At 50.0% G+C, this 12,223-nt stretch overlaps 2 protein-coding genes across 2 annotated transcripts; one reads left to right on the forward strand and one right to left on the reverse strand.

The window, feature by feature from the left end:
• The first annotated feature begins 454 nt into the window (after nt 1–454).
• On the forward strand, nt 455–1,984 carry LOC119349114 (anthocyanidin 5,3-O-glucosyltransferase-like). The gene has a single exon (XM_037617125.1). The coding sequence runs from the start codon at nt 459–461 to the stop codon at nt 1,881–1,883; it is 1,425 nt and encodes a 474-aa protein (XP_037473022.1). The 5' UTR covers nt 455–458; the 3' UTR covers nt 1,884–1,984.
• Nucleotides 1,985–2,158: 174 nt separating this feature from the next.
• LOC119349113 (respiratory burst oxidase homolog protein A-like) lies at nt 2,159–10,502 on the reverse strand. The gene is made up of 14 exons (XM_037617124.1): nt 9,755–10,502; nt 9,504–9,663; nt 9,340–9,388; nt 8,560–8,673; nt 6,365–6,787; nt 4,918–5,301; nt 4,748–4,843; nt 4,557–4,672; nt 4,245–4,412; nt 4,008–4,167; nt 3,581–3,778; nt 3,368–3,496; nt 3,117–3,195; nt 2,159–2,907 (listed from the first exon to the last, which is right to left on the reverse strand). Exons 1-14 carry the CDS (start codon nt 10,485–10,487, stop codon nt 2,798–2,800), a joined length of 2,919 nt encoding a protein of 972 aa, XP_037473021.1. The 5' UTR covers nt 10,488–10,502; the 3' UTR covers nt 2,159–2,797.
• Between the last annotated feature and the right edge of the window lie 1,721 nt (nt 10,503–12,223).

A 12,223-nucleotide genomic window follows, 5' to 3' on the forward strand; every position in this document is an offset into this window, starting at 1 on the left:
GGTATGCGTGTGTGCGTTCATAGGGATGAGTGTATGCGTGTGTATATGAGTGCTTGTGTCTGTACTGATGCTAAAAAAAAAAAAAGACCGACTCATGCAACGCTGTGTCCCTCGCTCTGTCCCTCTATTCCTACAATCCCACTAGGAGCAAATTTACTGAAACAAATCTGGGTTAATCGACTGACCCATTTTGTTTTCTGTTGATTGATCTCCAGCCGGTCCCAAGTTTCTGTACGTAGCAACGGAACCAATATCTCTTTCTTTTTTTCTGACGGTTTGTAACCCATATCTCAATCGCAAAACAAGATTTAAAAGAGTTCCCAACGGCCAACGCAGATACTACCGATCGTGTCATCTGGCCGTATATTACGAGACGGGTTGTTGCTCTTCCGTGGCAACCGCAGATCCACGCGGCGTGCACGTCCACAGACCGCACGACGCGTGCCCAGCGCCCGGCCATGGGGGACACGGTGGTTCTCAACCCCGGGCTCGGCGTGGGCCACCTGGTGCCCATGGTGGAGCTGGCCAAGCTCTTCCTGCGCGGCGGCCTCGCCGTCACCGTCATCGTCAACGTCCCGCCGGGCAAGGCCACGGACACCTCGGCCGCCGTCGCGCGCGCCGCGGCCGCCAACCCGTCCGTCCGCTTCCACGTGCTGCCCACGCCGCCGGACGTCGACGGCGACACGGTGGCGCCGGACGCCGCCGAGGCGCCCAACCCCTTCGTCCTCCTGCGCCGCATGAACGCGCCGCTCCGCGACTACCTCCGCTCGGTGCTCCCCTCCGTGCGCGCCCTCGTCCTCGACATGTTCTGCTTCTGCGCGGACGCCGTCGACGTCGCCGCCGAGCTCGGCGTGCCGGTCTACGTCTTCTACACCGGCAGCGCCAGCAGCCTCGCCGTGAACCTCTACCTCCCGCGCATGCAGGCCCAGATCGGCGACGCCAGCCTCGGCGAGATCGGCGACGTGCCGCTCTCCTTCCCCGGGAACCGCCCCTTCAAGCCCACCGACCTCCCCGAGCTCGCGCTCGACCGCCACAACGAGGTGTACAAGAGCTTCCTGCGCGCGTTCGAGCGGATTCCGGAGTCCCAGGGCATCGTCATCAACACGTTCGAGTGGCTCGAGGACAGGGCGCTGCGCGCGCTCCGGGACGGCGCGTGCGTCCCCGGCCGCGCCACGCCGCCGGTGTACTGCGTCGGGCCAATGATCTCAGCCGGCGGCGGTGGCGGTGAAGAGAAGAAGCACGAGTGCCTGGCGTGGCTGGACGCGCAGCCGGAGAAGAGCGTCGTGTTCCTCTGCTTCGGGAGCATGGGCACCTTCCCCAAGACGCAGCTGGAGGAGATCGCCGTCGGGCTGGAGCGGTCCGGGCAGAGGTTCCTGTGGGTGGTGCAGAGCCCGCGCAGCGCGGACGGCGGGCCGGACCTGCTCGCGGACGCTCTCGCCGAGCCGGACCTCGCGGCGCTGCTGCCGGAGGGGTTCCAGGAGCGGACCGGCGGCCGCGGGCTGGTCGTCAAGTCGTGGGCGCCGCAGGCGGACGTGCTGCACCACCGGGCGACGGGCGCCTTCGTGACGCACTGCGGGTGGAACTCGACGCTGGAGGCGATCGTGGCGGGGCAGCCGCTCATCTGCTGGCCGCTGTACGCGGAGCAGAGGCAGAACAAGGTGTTCGTGGTGGAGGAGATGGGCGCCGGCGTGGAGATGGCCGGGTACGACGGGGAGGCGGTGGCGGCGGCGGAGGTGGAGGCCAAGGTGAGGTGGGTGATGGAGTCCAAGGGCGGGGAGGCGCTGCGGGAGCGAGCCATGGCGGCCAAGCACAAGGCACTCGAGGCGCTGGACGAAGGTGGAGCATCCCGGTCGGCGTTTGCTGAGTTTCTTAGAGATCTTTAGAGCCTGTTATAGAACTTAGATTAGATTATCGTCGTGTTACAGTTTTGTCCAATCATATCACGTGGAATGAAAAAACCATAACTTAGATTATCGTCGATGAATTCTGACGGCAAGGTGATCGCCGTCGAACCACGACCACGGCGATGCCATGGTCGTGGCGGAGGAAGAACTTGACCCCTTCTCAAATATGATCATATTCCATACATCAACAGCAACATATATCACACAGAAGTCCAAACAAAAACGAGCAATGATCTCAACATCACACAACCCCATGAAAAAGAATGCATGTTATCCTATCGTGGCACAACAAACAACACAAGCTCGAATGTAGTCCATTCATGTCCTCAATCCGGACCCAATCACTACCAACCTAAACTTTTTACATACAAAGAGAAGAAAAGAATCAAACTGTACTGTACTCTCCCTGCCTGTGTTTCCGTCTGTGTATAATTACAAAGTGAGAACAAACAAACTTGTGGCCTGCAACTCAGCTACAAGCAAATATACACAGTTACTTAGCCTTGTACCTGTGGTGGCCTTCCCTATTGTCCTACATCACATCACCCAGCATGTAGTCAAAACCATAAACCATATTCAGGAGATCAGTCTTTGTGTCGACTCCGCATCCGCATATAGGAGATTTTACAGAGGGGCTGCCCTGGCCGGCGTGACCGTAATATATACTTCTGAATCCATGATTGATGTGTAATGTATGTACTGCCAGCTGATACCCAGCTTCCTTTCTTGAGTATCTCGAGCAATGCAGTGTCCATCGCGTAATTGGCGATCGGTGCACCGAGAAAGCACTAGATGATTCTTCCCCCTGCTCTCCAAAGTCCAGTGCGCCACAAGCAACGACGACATACATACAACACACCTGTGCTATTTTCCTATTGTGAGGTTTACCTGTTTCAGAAATGCTCCTTGTGGAATTCGAATTTTGTCGTGCATTTGCCATTGAACTCATGGCAAAGGTTGCTTAGTTCCTGCGCCAGAACCGGAGCTCCGCAATAGAACACTCCTGTGCAAGCAACAGTAGCAATTACCTTCTTTGCAACAATCAGATAATATAAGTTCATACCCAAATTGGACAGCCAGAACTGTGCTATTTATGTTGTTGTATTGCATCTTGCCTGAAGGATAACTAAAACGTGCTGATGGGTAGGAGTATTTCGCAGCTAAAAGCATCAAAAGGCTACACTAAAAGGCAAGCTTTAATTAGTATCTTACCTATCTTGGCATAAGGATGTTTGGAGGCTACCTTAGACAGCACCCTCTTAAAATTTGGTCTTGCAAAATGTGTCCGCACCTGCGAAATCAGTATATCAGTAAATAGCGAGCACATAAAATTAACTCGACAGGCATGCTAGCATGTTTCTTTGCCACACCTCACCCTAATAATATAGCAAAATTCGAACATTAATACTGCTAATACTAAGACTGGCATGAGGCCAATTGGTATGTCATAACTTGTAACTTACTCGAGTTCCAGACACTACATCGACACCGTTCTTCGCATGGTTGAGAGCTTGCAGCATTGTGATGAGTGCTGACCGGGCATCCCCTTCTTCGTAAACACTTGTGAGATAGTTGTGCATCTCAATGATATTCTAATATTGAAGAAAGGCAGCTGTAAGAACTAAATTGCGAGCAAACACAGTGTATCACTTGAAAAAAGTTTGGCTGATAATTACCCTTTGATCTAGTTCAGCAATCTCATTCATGATTCCTTTAAACCAATCAAAAGAGCCTTGTTCCCGTGTCACCCAATAAAAGTAAGCATTTGTTGTCTTAAAAACCCTCTTTGGTTTTGACGTAATCCTCATAAGGGTGTCAAGGTCAACAGATGCCTTACTGGGTCCGATTGGTGGGTAAAGATCAGTTGAGGCTTCCTGCAAATATAGGTTGATGAGTTATTTAATTAGTCTAGTTTTTCATAGTTTTGGTAATGTAGCACAAATAGATGGATAAATAAATCACTGAATATTATAGTTCTTCCAGCGGTTAGGGTATAAGGAAGACGCCAATTGGAAACATGATATAGATTGCAGTATAGTCTGTCAAGAATCAATAGTAGTTCTAACTTCTAATTGTAGTAGGGTGCACGGAAAATTCGCTTACATCCTCTTCCTCCATTTTGATGATGTTGTTAATCAGATCTTTCAATATGCTGATGAAAGGAGTTGCACCAATTCCTAACCCAACAAGTAGTAAAACATCATACTTGCTATAGTCTTGCGCAGGAGAACCATACGGTCCATCAATCAAAAGTTTTGGGAAACTGCATTTTGAAAATAATTATCAAGATCCCGATTGCACAAACATATTATTGCCTCTGAATAAGAAGGATAGCCATACGTTTTTTTGGTGTTCTCATCTGCTCTAAGGAGGCCACTTTTCCCATTCATAGGTGGCTCACAAGCTGCGGAGAATACACGCTTGAGCTCTCGCGTCCAGTCACCAAGTTGTCGGACATGGATACTGAGAAAATCATCCCCCGGTGCTGAAGTTATCGAGAAGGGATGCCTGAAAAGGGTAAGAGTATTTGAGATTGAATGAAGTGCCATGCATACCTATTCTACAAATAAACTGTACATAAACATACTAGATAGTGTAAAAGCGATTTTTTTTGTTCCAACTGTAGTTTATTTACAATTAAGAGGCATGTACCATTCAAATGGTGAAACAGCTGGACATTGAACAAACATATACTGCCCGCTCTTGTAACGGAATGTCGGTGGCTTAGACATTTGCAATGTCAAAACATTACCAGGATATATGGCCACCTGCAAAGCAAGTGTATGTGTCAGCGTACCAGACATGGAAATAGAACTCAAATTTCAAATTTTATGTGGGTTGACCTTCAATATCCGGACAGAGTAACTGCCAGACCTGAAGAACCTCAGAGTCCTCTCCCCTACATATAACCCAACAGGGACTGCAAGATACATCCATGTCTGCGAAAGAGATTAGGTGCTTACAAAATTATTCAGGTAAAGAGAGTAAAGGAGAAGAAAAGATATAAACTAACCGTTCTTTTGTACCAATCCAGGATAAGGTATAGACGCTCTCCATGAATAACAAGTGATATGTATACAATGATAAACAGATGATGAGAGTACCAGAAGGCATTGAAGCCAGTTAGCTTGTCAAATGGCTTGGGTAGCTTCACCAGGCTACGACGGAACCACCTGGTTGCTAGAGTAAAAGCAATGAGCATGCAGACAACCATAATAACTCCAGTTACACCCTCCACTCCTCTGACTAACGCCAAATATGTTGGCTTGGTCTCCCCAAAGTACATGCGCAGTGGATCATATTTCTCGTCTGAGGAATCTATAAGCCGTGGAAAATCACATGCAAGATGGTTTCCTGCATGAAGGATAACACCAACCACAATTGCCGCCGCAATAGTCTGCCATGGCAACACAAAATGTTCATTGTTAGCTGTAACCCTTGCTTGTCTGGATGCCATTATGTCATTGTGTCCCATTAACCTAGAGTATGAATGGTAAGTTGAGAACAGACACATTAGGCTAAACTAATGATCACATTATACACCTGGATTATTTCTGTTTACTAAATTATTTTCATTTTGTGCGTACAAATGAAAATGAGCTGGACCACAGCTTTTCCTTGCATTAGTTCACAAGCTGCTATATTTAGCTGAGAAGAGCTTCGGATGAGCCGACTTTACAGCCCAACTATTACTGTAAGCTGACAGCTGATGTCTAATCATGGCCCATCCGACTTCTGTATGGTACTCCCTCTGTAAACTTTTATAAGACGTTTAGGTCACTAAGGTAGTGACCTAAAACGTTTTACAGAAGGAGTATATGTGACCAAAGGTTGTTTCTTAAACACTCATATATAAAAGCATGCCTTTAGGATCTGAGCTTGCATGACTAGCTTGTGTAAGTCAAATACTGCTGACGGAAAACAATGACTATCCCATAGCTTAATCTAGAACAAAACATAAGATAACAGGCACCAATAAAAAGATTTTGACATGATTAAATTAACAGCAACTAGGCAAAATATGATTGTTTTTTCAAGTTCATAACCCATTTTCTAAACTGCACCAATTATTGGGACATCAGAGAAAGCTTTCAGACAGAAAGTATGGGGGAGTCGTCTATTAACTAAGCTCTATTACGATGTACCCAAGTCCCTTTCATGGTGTAGGGCACATGTGATGTCAGACCCACATGTAGGAACCACCAACCATGCGAAGGACCATGTATTTAACCAAATTTTGTTGCATCACATGTATTCACATCAACCACTGCAGTCTACAGAACTAGGTACAGATAATGAAAGTGTGGAGAGATATCTTTTCCAACACAAATACAAAAATATATCCTAGGCCTGTTCAGAACACAGGAATTCTGCAGGAAATTTATTGGACAGTCGGACATGGCTTAATTTCGCAGAAATCAACAAACAATAACAAAAGCAATGGGGGTCTAATGTCTAACCTTATGGAAGTTGATGTTGTCATCGAACGGTAATGCCCGTGCAGCTCTTGTATTACGCAGCCAAGTAATGGTGTTGCGGCATACAGGTAGGAGGATGAGTGCCATGTTCAGCTTAAGGGTCTCAGCAGCCCCCTTTGCAATTGTTACACAGTAGCCCATCACACTAAAGACGTACCGGTTGCGGTACTGGATAAATTTCCAAATGAACAATCCAGCCATTATCCCAATCCACAGTGCAAGTACCCAGAGGCGTTTCCAGTTGTCCTCCAGATAATAGCTTAATTTGCTGCTCATTTTTCGGATCGGGCTCTTATGCCTTAGGCCAGCAAGGTTCTGGCTCAGTGCCTGGCTCGTGTAGCTCAAGGCCTGGCTATAGTTAACGTATGTATCCTTCTGCAATAGCAACGTCTCCAACTGCCAAAGCTGCAATGACAATCACAAACAATGTTTTTAACGTGTCCCAACATTAAGTAGAATATGACCTCAAGAAACACTGGCACATTTTTCTACAATATTTGCTGGTAATAAGTTCCATCAATTTGGTCTATCCATAAACCAAACAATTATATAAATTATAAGCATTTAAAGTGATAGCCAAATGATGTTATGATATATCACTTCAATGTGTGAACATTTCAATTTTAAAAGCACAGAACACACTTTTATCCAACTACCATAATATTACCAGGTAATTAACCGTAGTGGAGTTAACAATGAAAGGCCATTGTGTTGTCTAACTTAAACCGCATATGACCCAATCAACAGTCGGGAAAAATCCATAGTTATACTGATCAGGAAATACACAGCAGGTTAACGGTGCACATCAGTCTGAGAACAGAAAGTCAAATAGCCCACCAAACTGTAGAAGGCCCCGCAAGATTATGATTGCATCTGGTGGCACACATGGCTCCCATATGAGTGCACCATACCTGCTAAATCTTGGGGAACATGCATGCAATAACTCCATCCTAAGAAAGAGGGGCATCGTATTGAATATCCACCTGTACAAGTGCTACACTTCGACAGTCTCCCAAACAAACACAGCCTAGCAGAGACGCATACACATAAGAAATTTAGATGGAACTAAAGCAGTGCATATTGGGTATAGCACAGAAGTGAGGCTGCTGCAGTATTTGATGTGGATATAATTACTTTGTCCACTAAATAAGACAAATAAGACTTGGCACCTAATGAAAGGTCAAAAGTAATTGTAACCCTGGCGATACCAGAACAACAATTCTACAACAAATGATACTTGGCACTGAGCCTTGTATTTGATTAGGGTAATGTGCCCGTTGCTGTCTCACAAATGCAACATCAGGCGGGACGGTGGATATAATTTGACTATGGATGGCACAGGCTCCTGCAAGCAACAGCCTCTATTCTTGATAGGATTAAAAAGATTTCAGTGTGGATGGCAAAGATAAACTACATCTTTCTTGCTAGAATTCAGCAACATACAGTCAGATGTGCATGCGGAAAATCTCATTTGAAGACGGCAAATTATGAGAAGATTCGAACTGAACTACACTTGATATTCTGCTATACATGTGCTCACCAGCTTGAAGCACAAGTGGTCATCAAGGGAAGCATGATCAGGGTTCTTTGTTAATATTCTATCTGGTTGTGTCAATTTTCAGCATAAACATGTCAATCACCACAACACTTTTACTGCATCTACTACGTTGATGTTGCTTAAAGAGGAAGCCCCTTCTTCAGCGAACCAACATATATGACTTCAAGTACAGTTATTAATGATGTCTCTTTTCTGAAGACCTAAGGGCTCCAGGCCCGTGGTTTCCAGTTTCCTCTATTACGAATAACTGCAATTTTCCATATGTTTGGAATGTAGCTAGAGCTCCGGAAAGTGAACCGACAGCAAAGCATTGACCATTGAGAGACACACGACGGGAACTTGTATCCCAGACTGGGCAACAAGTAAGATGTTATTGGTTCAACCTTTGGGTATGTTAAAATAGATATGGGGAGGAGGGCAGAAGTAGAAACAAAGATAGAATGATATCTAGGATATTTGCTGGAGGACAGCAATGGGATTTGACTGACAGGAATAAAAATATACAGAACTTTGTTTTTCAGTAGTAGCAACAATAGTGTTGCTGTCTTGGGAACCACCAAAATTTGAAGGAAACCAGAGGATAGTGACGGGAAGCCAGAAGGAATCTACAGTTTTATACCTCAATGTAGCCGAGGCCTTCAGGGTCTAGTTCCTCCATGATCAGCGCGGCGTATTCCTCTGCTTGCTCCTTAAGCCTCGCCAGCTTATTGGCGGACGCACTTAGCATGATGATCTGGAAACAAAGCAAAATTGCCACCTTTAATCATCATCAGGAACCATCCTTTTCACAGCTTGGAAAAAGCACGATAAACAACCTGGCTAGGCCCTTTACACAATGTCACAATCACAACAACGGAAACAATAGATTAGATTAAATCTCTAATTAAAAAGTCCTCCCTGTTGAACGGATTATAATAGCTAGCCAGCCTGACGGGAACGCCCCCCACCAACTACTGTTGCGTTCGATCTGGTCTTCTCTTCACGACTGACTTCCATCGCCATCCGTAGTAAATTTACGTAACCTCTTCCTCCCGTGTTTCTAGAACCAAAAAAAATCTCATGTAGAAAGAGATTGGCGCGTGGGTGCCGGCCAGGGATGATGCTTTCCCCGCCAGTCTCGCCGGGGGGTCTTGATTAGTCGGCAATATTTCCCAATCCACACATACGGTTCTTATGCGTGAATCCTGGAGCGCAAGCTTGCAGACAACCAGCAGACAAGGACATGGCGAGAATGGACGGCCCAATCATCAAAATATACTAGTCCGAATATTCTACGACTACCAAAATGGAAGAATTTGTACTGTTGCAGCAGCAGAAATGCCAAGCGCAACCGGGGTAAAAAGGAAAGGAAATACGGAGTACGTATGAAGAACAGCAGCAGGAGCAGTAGTAGTAGTACCTCTTTCACCTCCGCCTCCGTGATGTGGCCGTCGGCGTCCTTGTCCACCCTGTGATTGGATTGAACCGTACCGCGTTAACGGAGCAAAAAATGGTGCGGACTCGGAGCGCGCAGAATGATTTGGCAGGAGGTTGGTTGGGGATTGTAGGGGGTTGGGTTGTTACATGTCGAAGAAGATCTGGAGGCGCGAGTCAAAGCTGTTGTCGGTGATCTGCGACCAGATCTCGCGCAGCTCCTCCCTGTTGATGTGGTCCGACTGCATCTGCCGCCGCCGGCACAGCGTGTCGAAGAGCTCCATGGCGAACTCCTTGGACTCCATCATCCCTGAAAACCAAATGCGGCTAGGGATTAAGAGGGGGAGCGAGCAAAGCGGCTTGAGGATTGTTGGGAGGAGATTTGAAGCAACCAAGCTGACCTATGCATTGCGGGAAGTCGGCGCGGGAGAGGCGGCCGTCGAGGGCGAGGCGGTCGAAGTTGCGCTGGACCTCGATCCAGGCGTTGTTGCTGGCCTTGGTGTTGCCGCTGATGAAGCGGAGGCCCTTGATGGCGCGCTGCGCGGTGGACTTGGTGCGGTCGAGCTGCGCGCGCTGGCGGCGCTCGGCGCGGGCGGCGAGGGCGGACTCGATGCCCGACGGCGGGTGCGCGGCCGGGGGCTGAGCCGGGGGCTCGGCGAGGGCGGCGCGGCTCTGGGTGCGCGTGAAGCGCTTGGTGAGGTCCTGCGAGATTTGCTTGGCGCGGGACACCCCGGCCTTGAGCTCCTGCGAGAACTGCAGCAGCCGGTGCGACGAGGTCCGCCGGATCGCCGGCGACCGCGACCGCGACGGCCCCGCCCCCGCTCCGGGCGGCGGCGTCGGCTCCGCGCTCCACCCCATCACGGACGGCGACGCCCCCGACGAGCCGGGGACCGAGGCTGCGGCCTTGGCGCTTGCGTTGGCGGCGGCCGGCTCGACGCTGCGCAGCACAATGGTGTCGTCCTCCTGCAGGTCGAGCGTGACCTCGACGAGCTCCTCGCCGTCGTCGGAGCTGCGGTCGGAGCCGCGCGGCGAGGAGCCGGTGCTGAGCGAGCGCGGCGTGGTGGCGCCCGAGCCGCCCCACCGCGGCCGGCCCGGGGCCCCGCCCCCGCCGCCGCCGCCGGCGACCGCCCGCATGACGGCTCCTTCCTTCCCTTCGGCAGAGCAATCCGTCCGCCCGACACGGCCGCGCTGCGACTCACCAAACTGGGTTGACGATTTTGGGGAAGGGTGGGAGCGAGGGGGGGAGACGAGAGGGGTGATATAGCCCACGCAACAGTCCAACGAGGGCGACCTAATGCTACGCGCTGTAGGAGTACTTACTGTCTGGCTCGCTCGCTTAGCTAAGCGTAGCCTAAAGCTTTGTGCTCACCAGCCAGGCTTTGTCGTGCGACTCCGTGCGCGTGCGTGTGGATGGGGGCTGTGGCGATGGCGAGAAAAAGAGCAGACATGAATATCCCGGCCGTAAAAGATTGGTTAACGACAAAGCCATGCTAGCCGCGCCGATCTCCAGGAAATACGAGCGCACGGCCCGACTCCCGGTGCTGCTGACCAGCGCGCAGCGCAGCGGTAATGGCTGAGGTTTCACTTTCACACCGTGGTAGTAAAGCTGGTCAAGGTGGAGACCCGGCGGGCGGCGGTGCGACGTGGCCGCGTGAACCGCTCGTGGCCATGCATTGCGTGCTCCGGCGTTGTCCGCGCGCGCGCCGTCACGTCCCGGCGCGCGTCGCGTATCGTCGAGCGGCACCTCGCGACGCGCCGCGCCGTGCCGCGCCGTGCGACCGCGACGCTCTCGCTTCGTTTTCGTTGCGTGCCCCGGGGAGAGAGTAGCGAGCGACGGTCAGCGAGTATGAGTGGGCGGGAAGCGCGCGCACCTACGAGTCGAGGACGGTGGCGCGTCGCATGCGCTGCCTGCCAGGATAGATAGATAGGGAGAGAGAGCAGGCCATGATGAGGCGGAACATGGGGGCGAGCTGAGCAGCGCCTTTGGTGGCCACGATTGTCGCCGCGGTCTCCAGCACCGGATCATTGGCTTTGCTTGCCTCCGCCAAAACATTCCTGGCCCCCAGCGAGGTCTCTCTCTCTCCCTCTGTGCGTGCACTACGTACGTACGTGGTGACGGCACCATGGCTGCCTGCGGACTCTCGGAAACAAAAGCTGCGGCTGACGACCACCACGGGTGGACGGTGAAGTGGTGAGTGAGTGATCCATGGAAAACCATGCAGACCTATGAACGCAATTGCAACAATGCGGCCGGGCTTCGCATAATTGTACTTGAGCGTGTTTTGGTGGGATAACGAGGTAGTATGATGTAAGGGGTTGTTTGGTTTCCAGCCACATATTGTCACACTTTGCCACACCTCACCTTAGCCAAATTTGATCAAGTTGGGTGGGTGTTTGGTTCTAGCCACACCTAAGGCAAGAATTTTTTTTATGAGCAGTGAACCCCACATGTCATATACACAAAAAGTATGGCAAGATTCCCTTAGGCAAGCCAAAGTGTGGCTAATAATTTGAGCAACTCAAGTTAGGCAAGTGTGGCAAAAAATAATGTGGCAACATAAGACAAACATAGTCACAAACCAAACAGCCCCTAAGTAAGTAAGGGCATCCCAGCCCGGACACCGCATCCGTCCATGGACGCGGATGCGAGAGCCATCCATCCAAAGTTATCCGCATACATTTCAAGCAGGATTGAAATAGCGAGACAAAGTAGATGCAAACCGGGTGATTTTCATGTAAACCTGATGAAAATGTTTACATTTCAGACATATTTTAACTAAACAATACCGAACTGTAGGCTCAAACTAGTCTATTGCTAGCCACAACGCATCTCCATTCCCACGACATGCCTTCCCTATGTCCCGCTGCTC

This window comes from Triticum dicoccoides, chromosome 1B, assembly GCF_002162155.2.
Source record: "Triticum dicoccoides isolate Atlit2015 ecotype Zavitan chromosome 1B, WEW_v2.0, whole genome shotgun sequence".
Lineage (NCBI taxonomy): Eukaryota > Viridiplantae > Streptophyta > Magnoliopsida > Poales > Poaceae > Triticum > Triticum dicoccoides.

Coding starts and splice junctions, on each gene's coding strand:
- LOC119349114 (XM_037617125.1), top strand. CDS start 459: ATGGGGGACACGGTGGTTCTCAACCCCGGGCTCGGCGTGGGCCACCTG.
- LOC119349113 (XM_037617124.1), bottom strand. CDS start 10,487: ATGCGGGCGGTCGCCGGCGGCGGCGGCGGGGGCGGGGCCCCGGGCCGG. Junction 4,844..4,917: donor TGGATTGGTACAAAAGAACG/GTTAGTTTATAT, acceptor TCTCTTTCGCAG/ACATGGATGTATCTTGCAGT. Junction 4,168..4,244: donor GATGAGAACACCAAAAAAAC/GTATGGCTATCC, acceptor TTCAAAATGCAG/TTTCCCAAAACTTTTGATTG.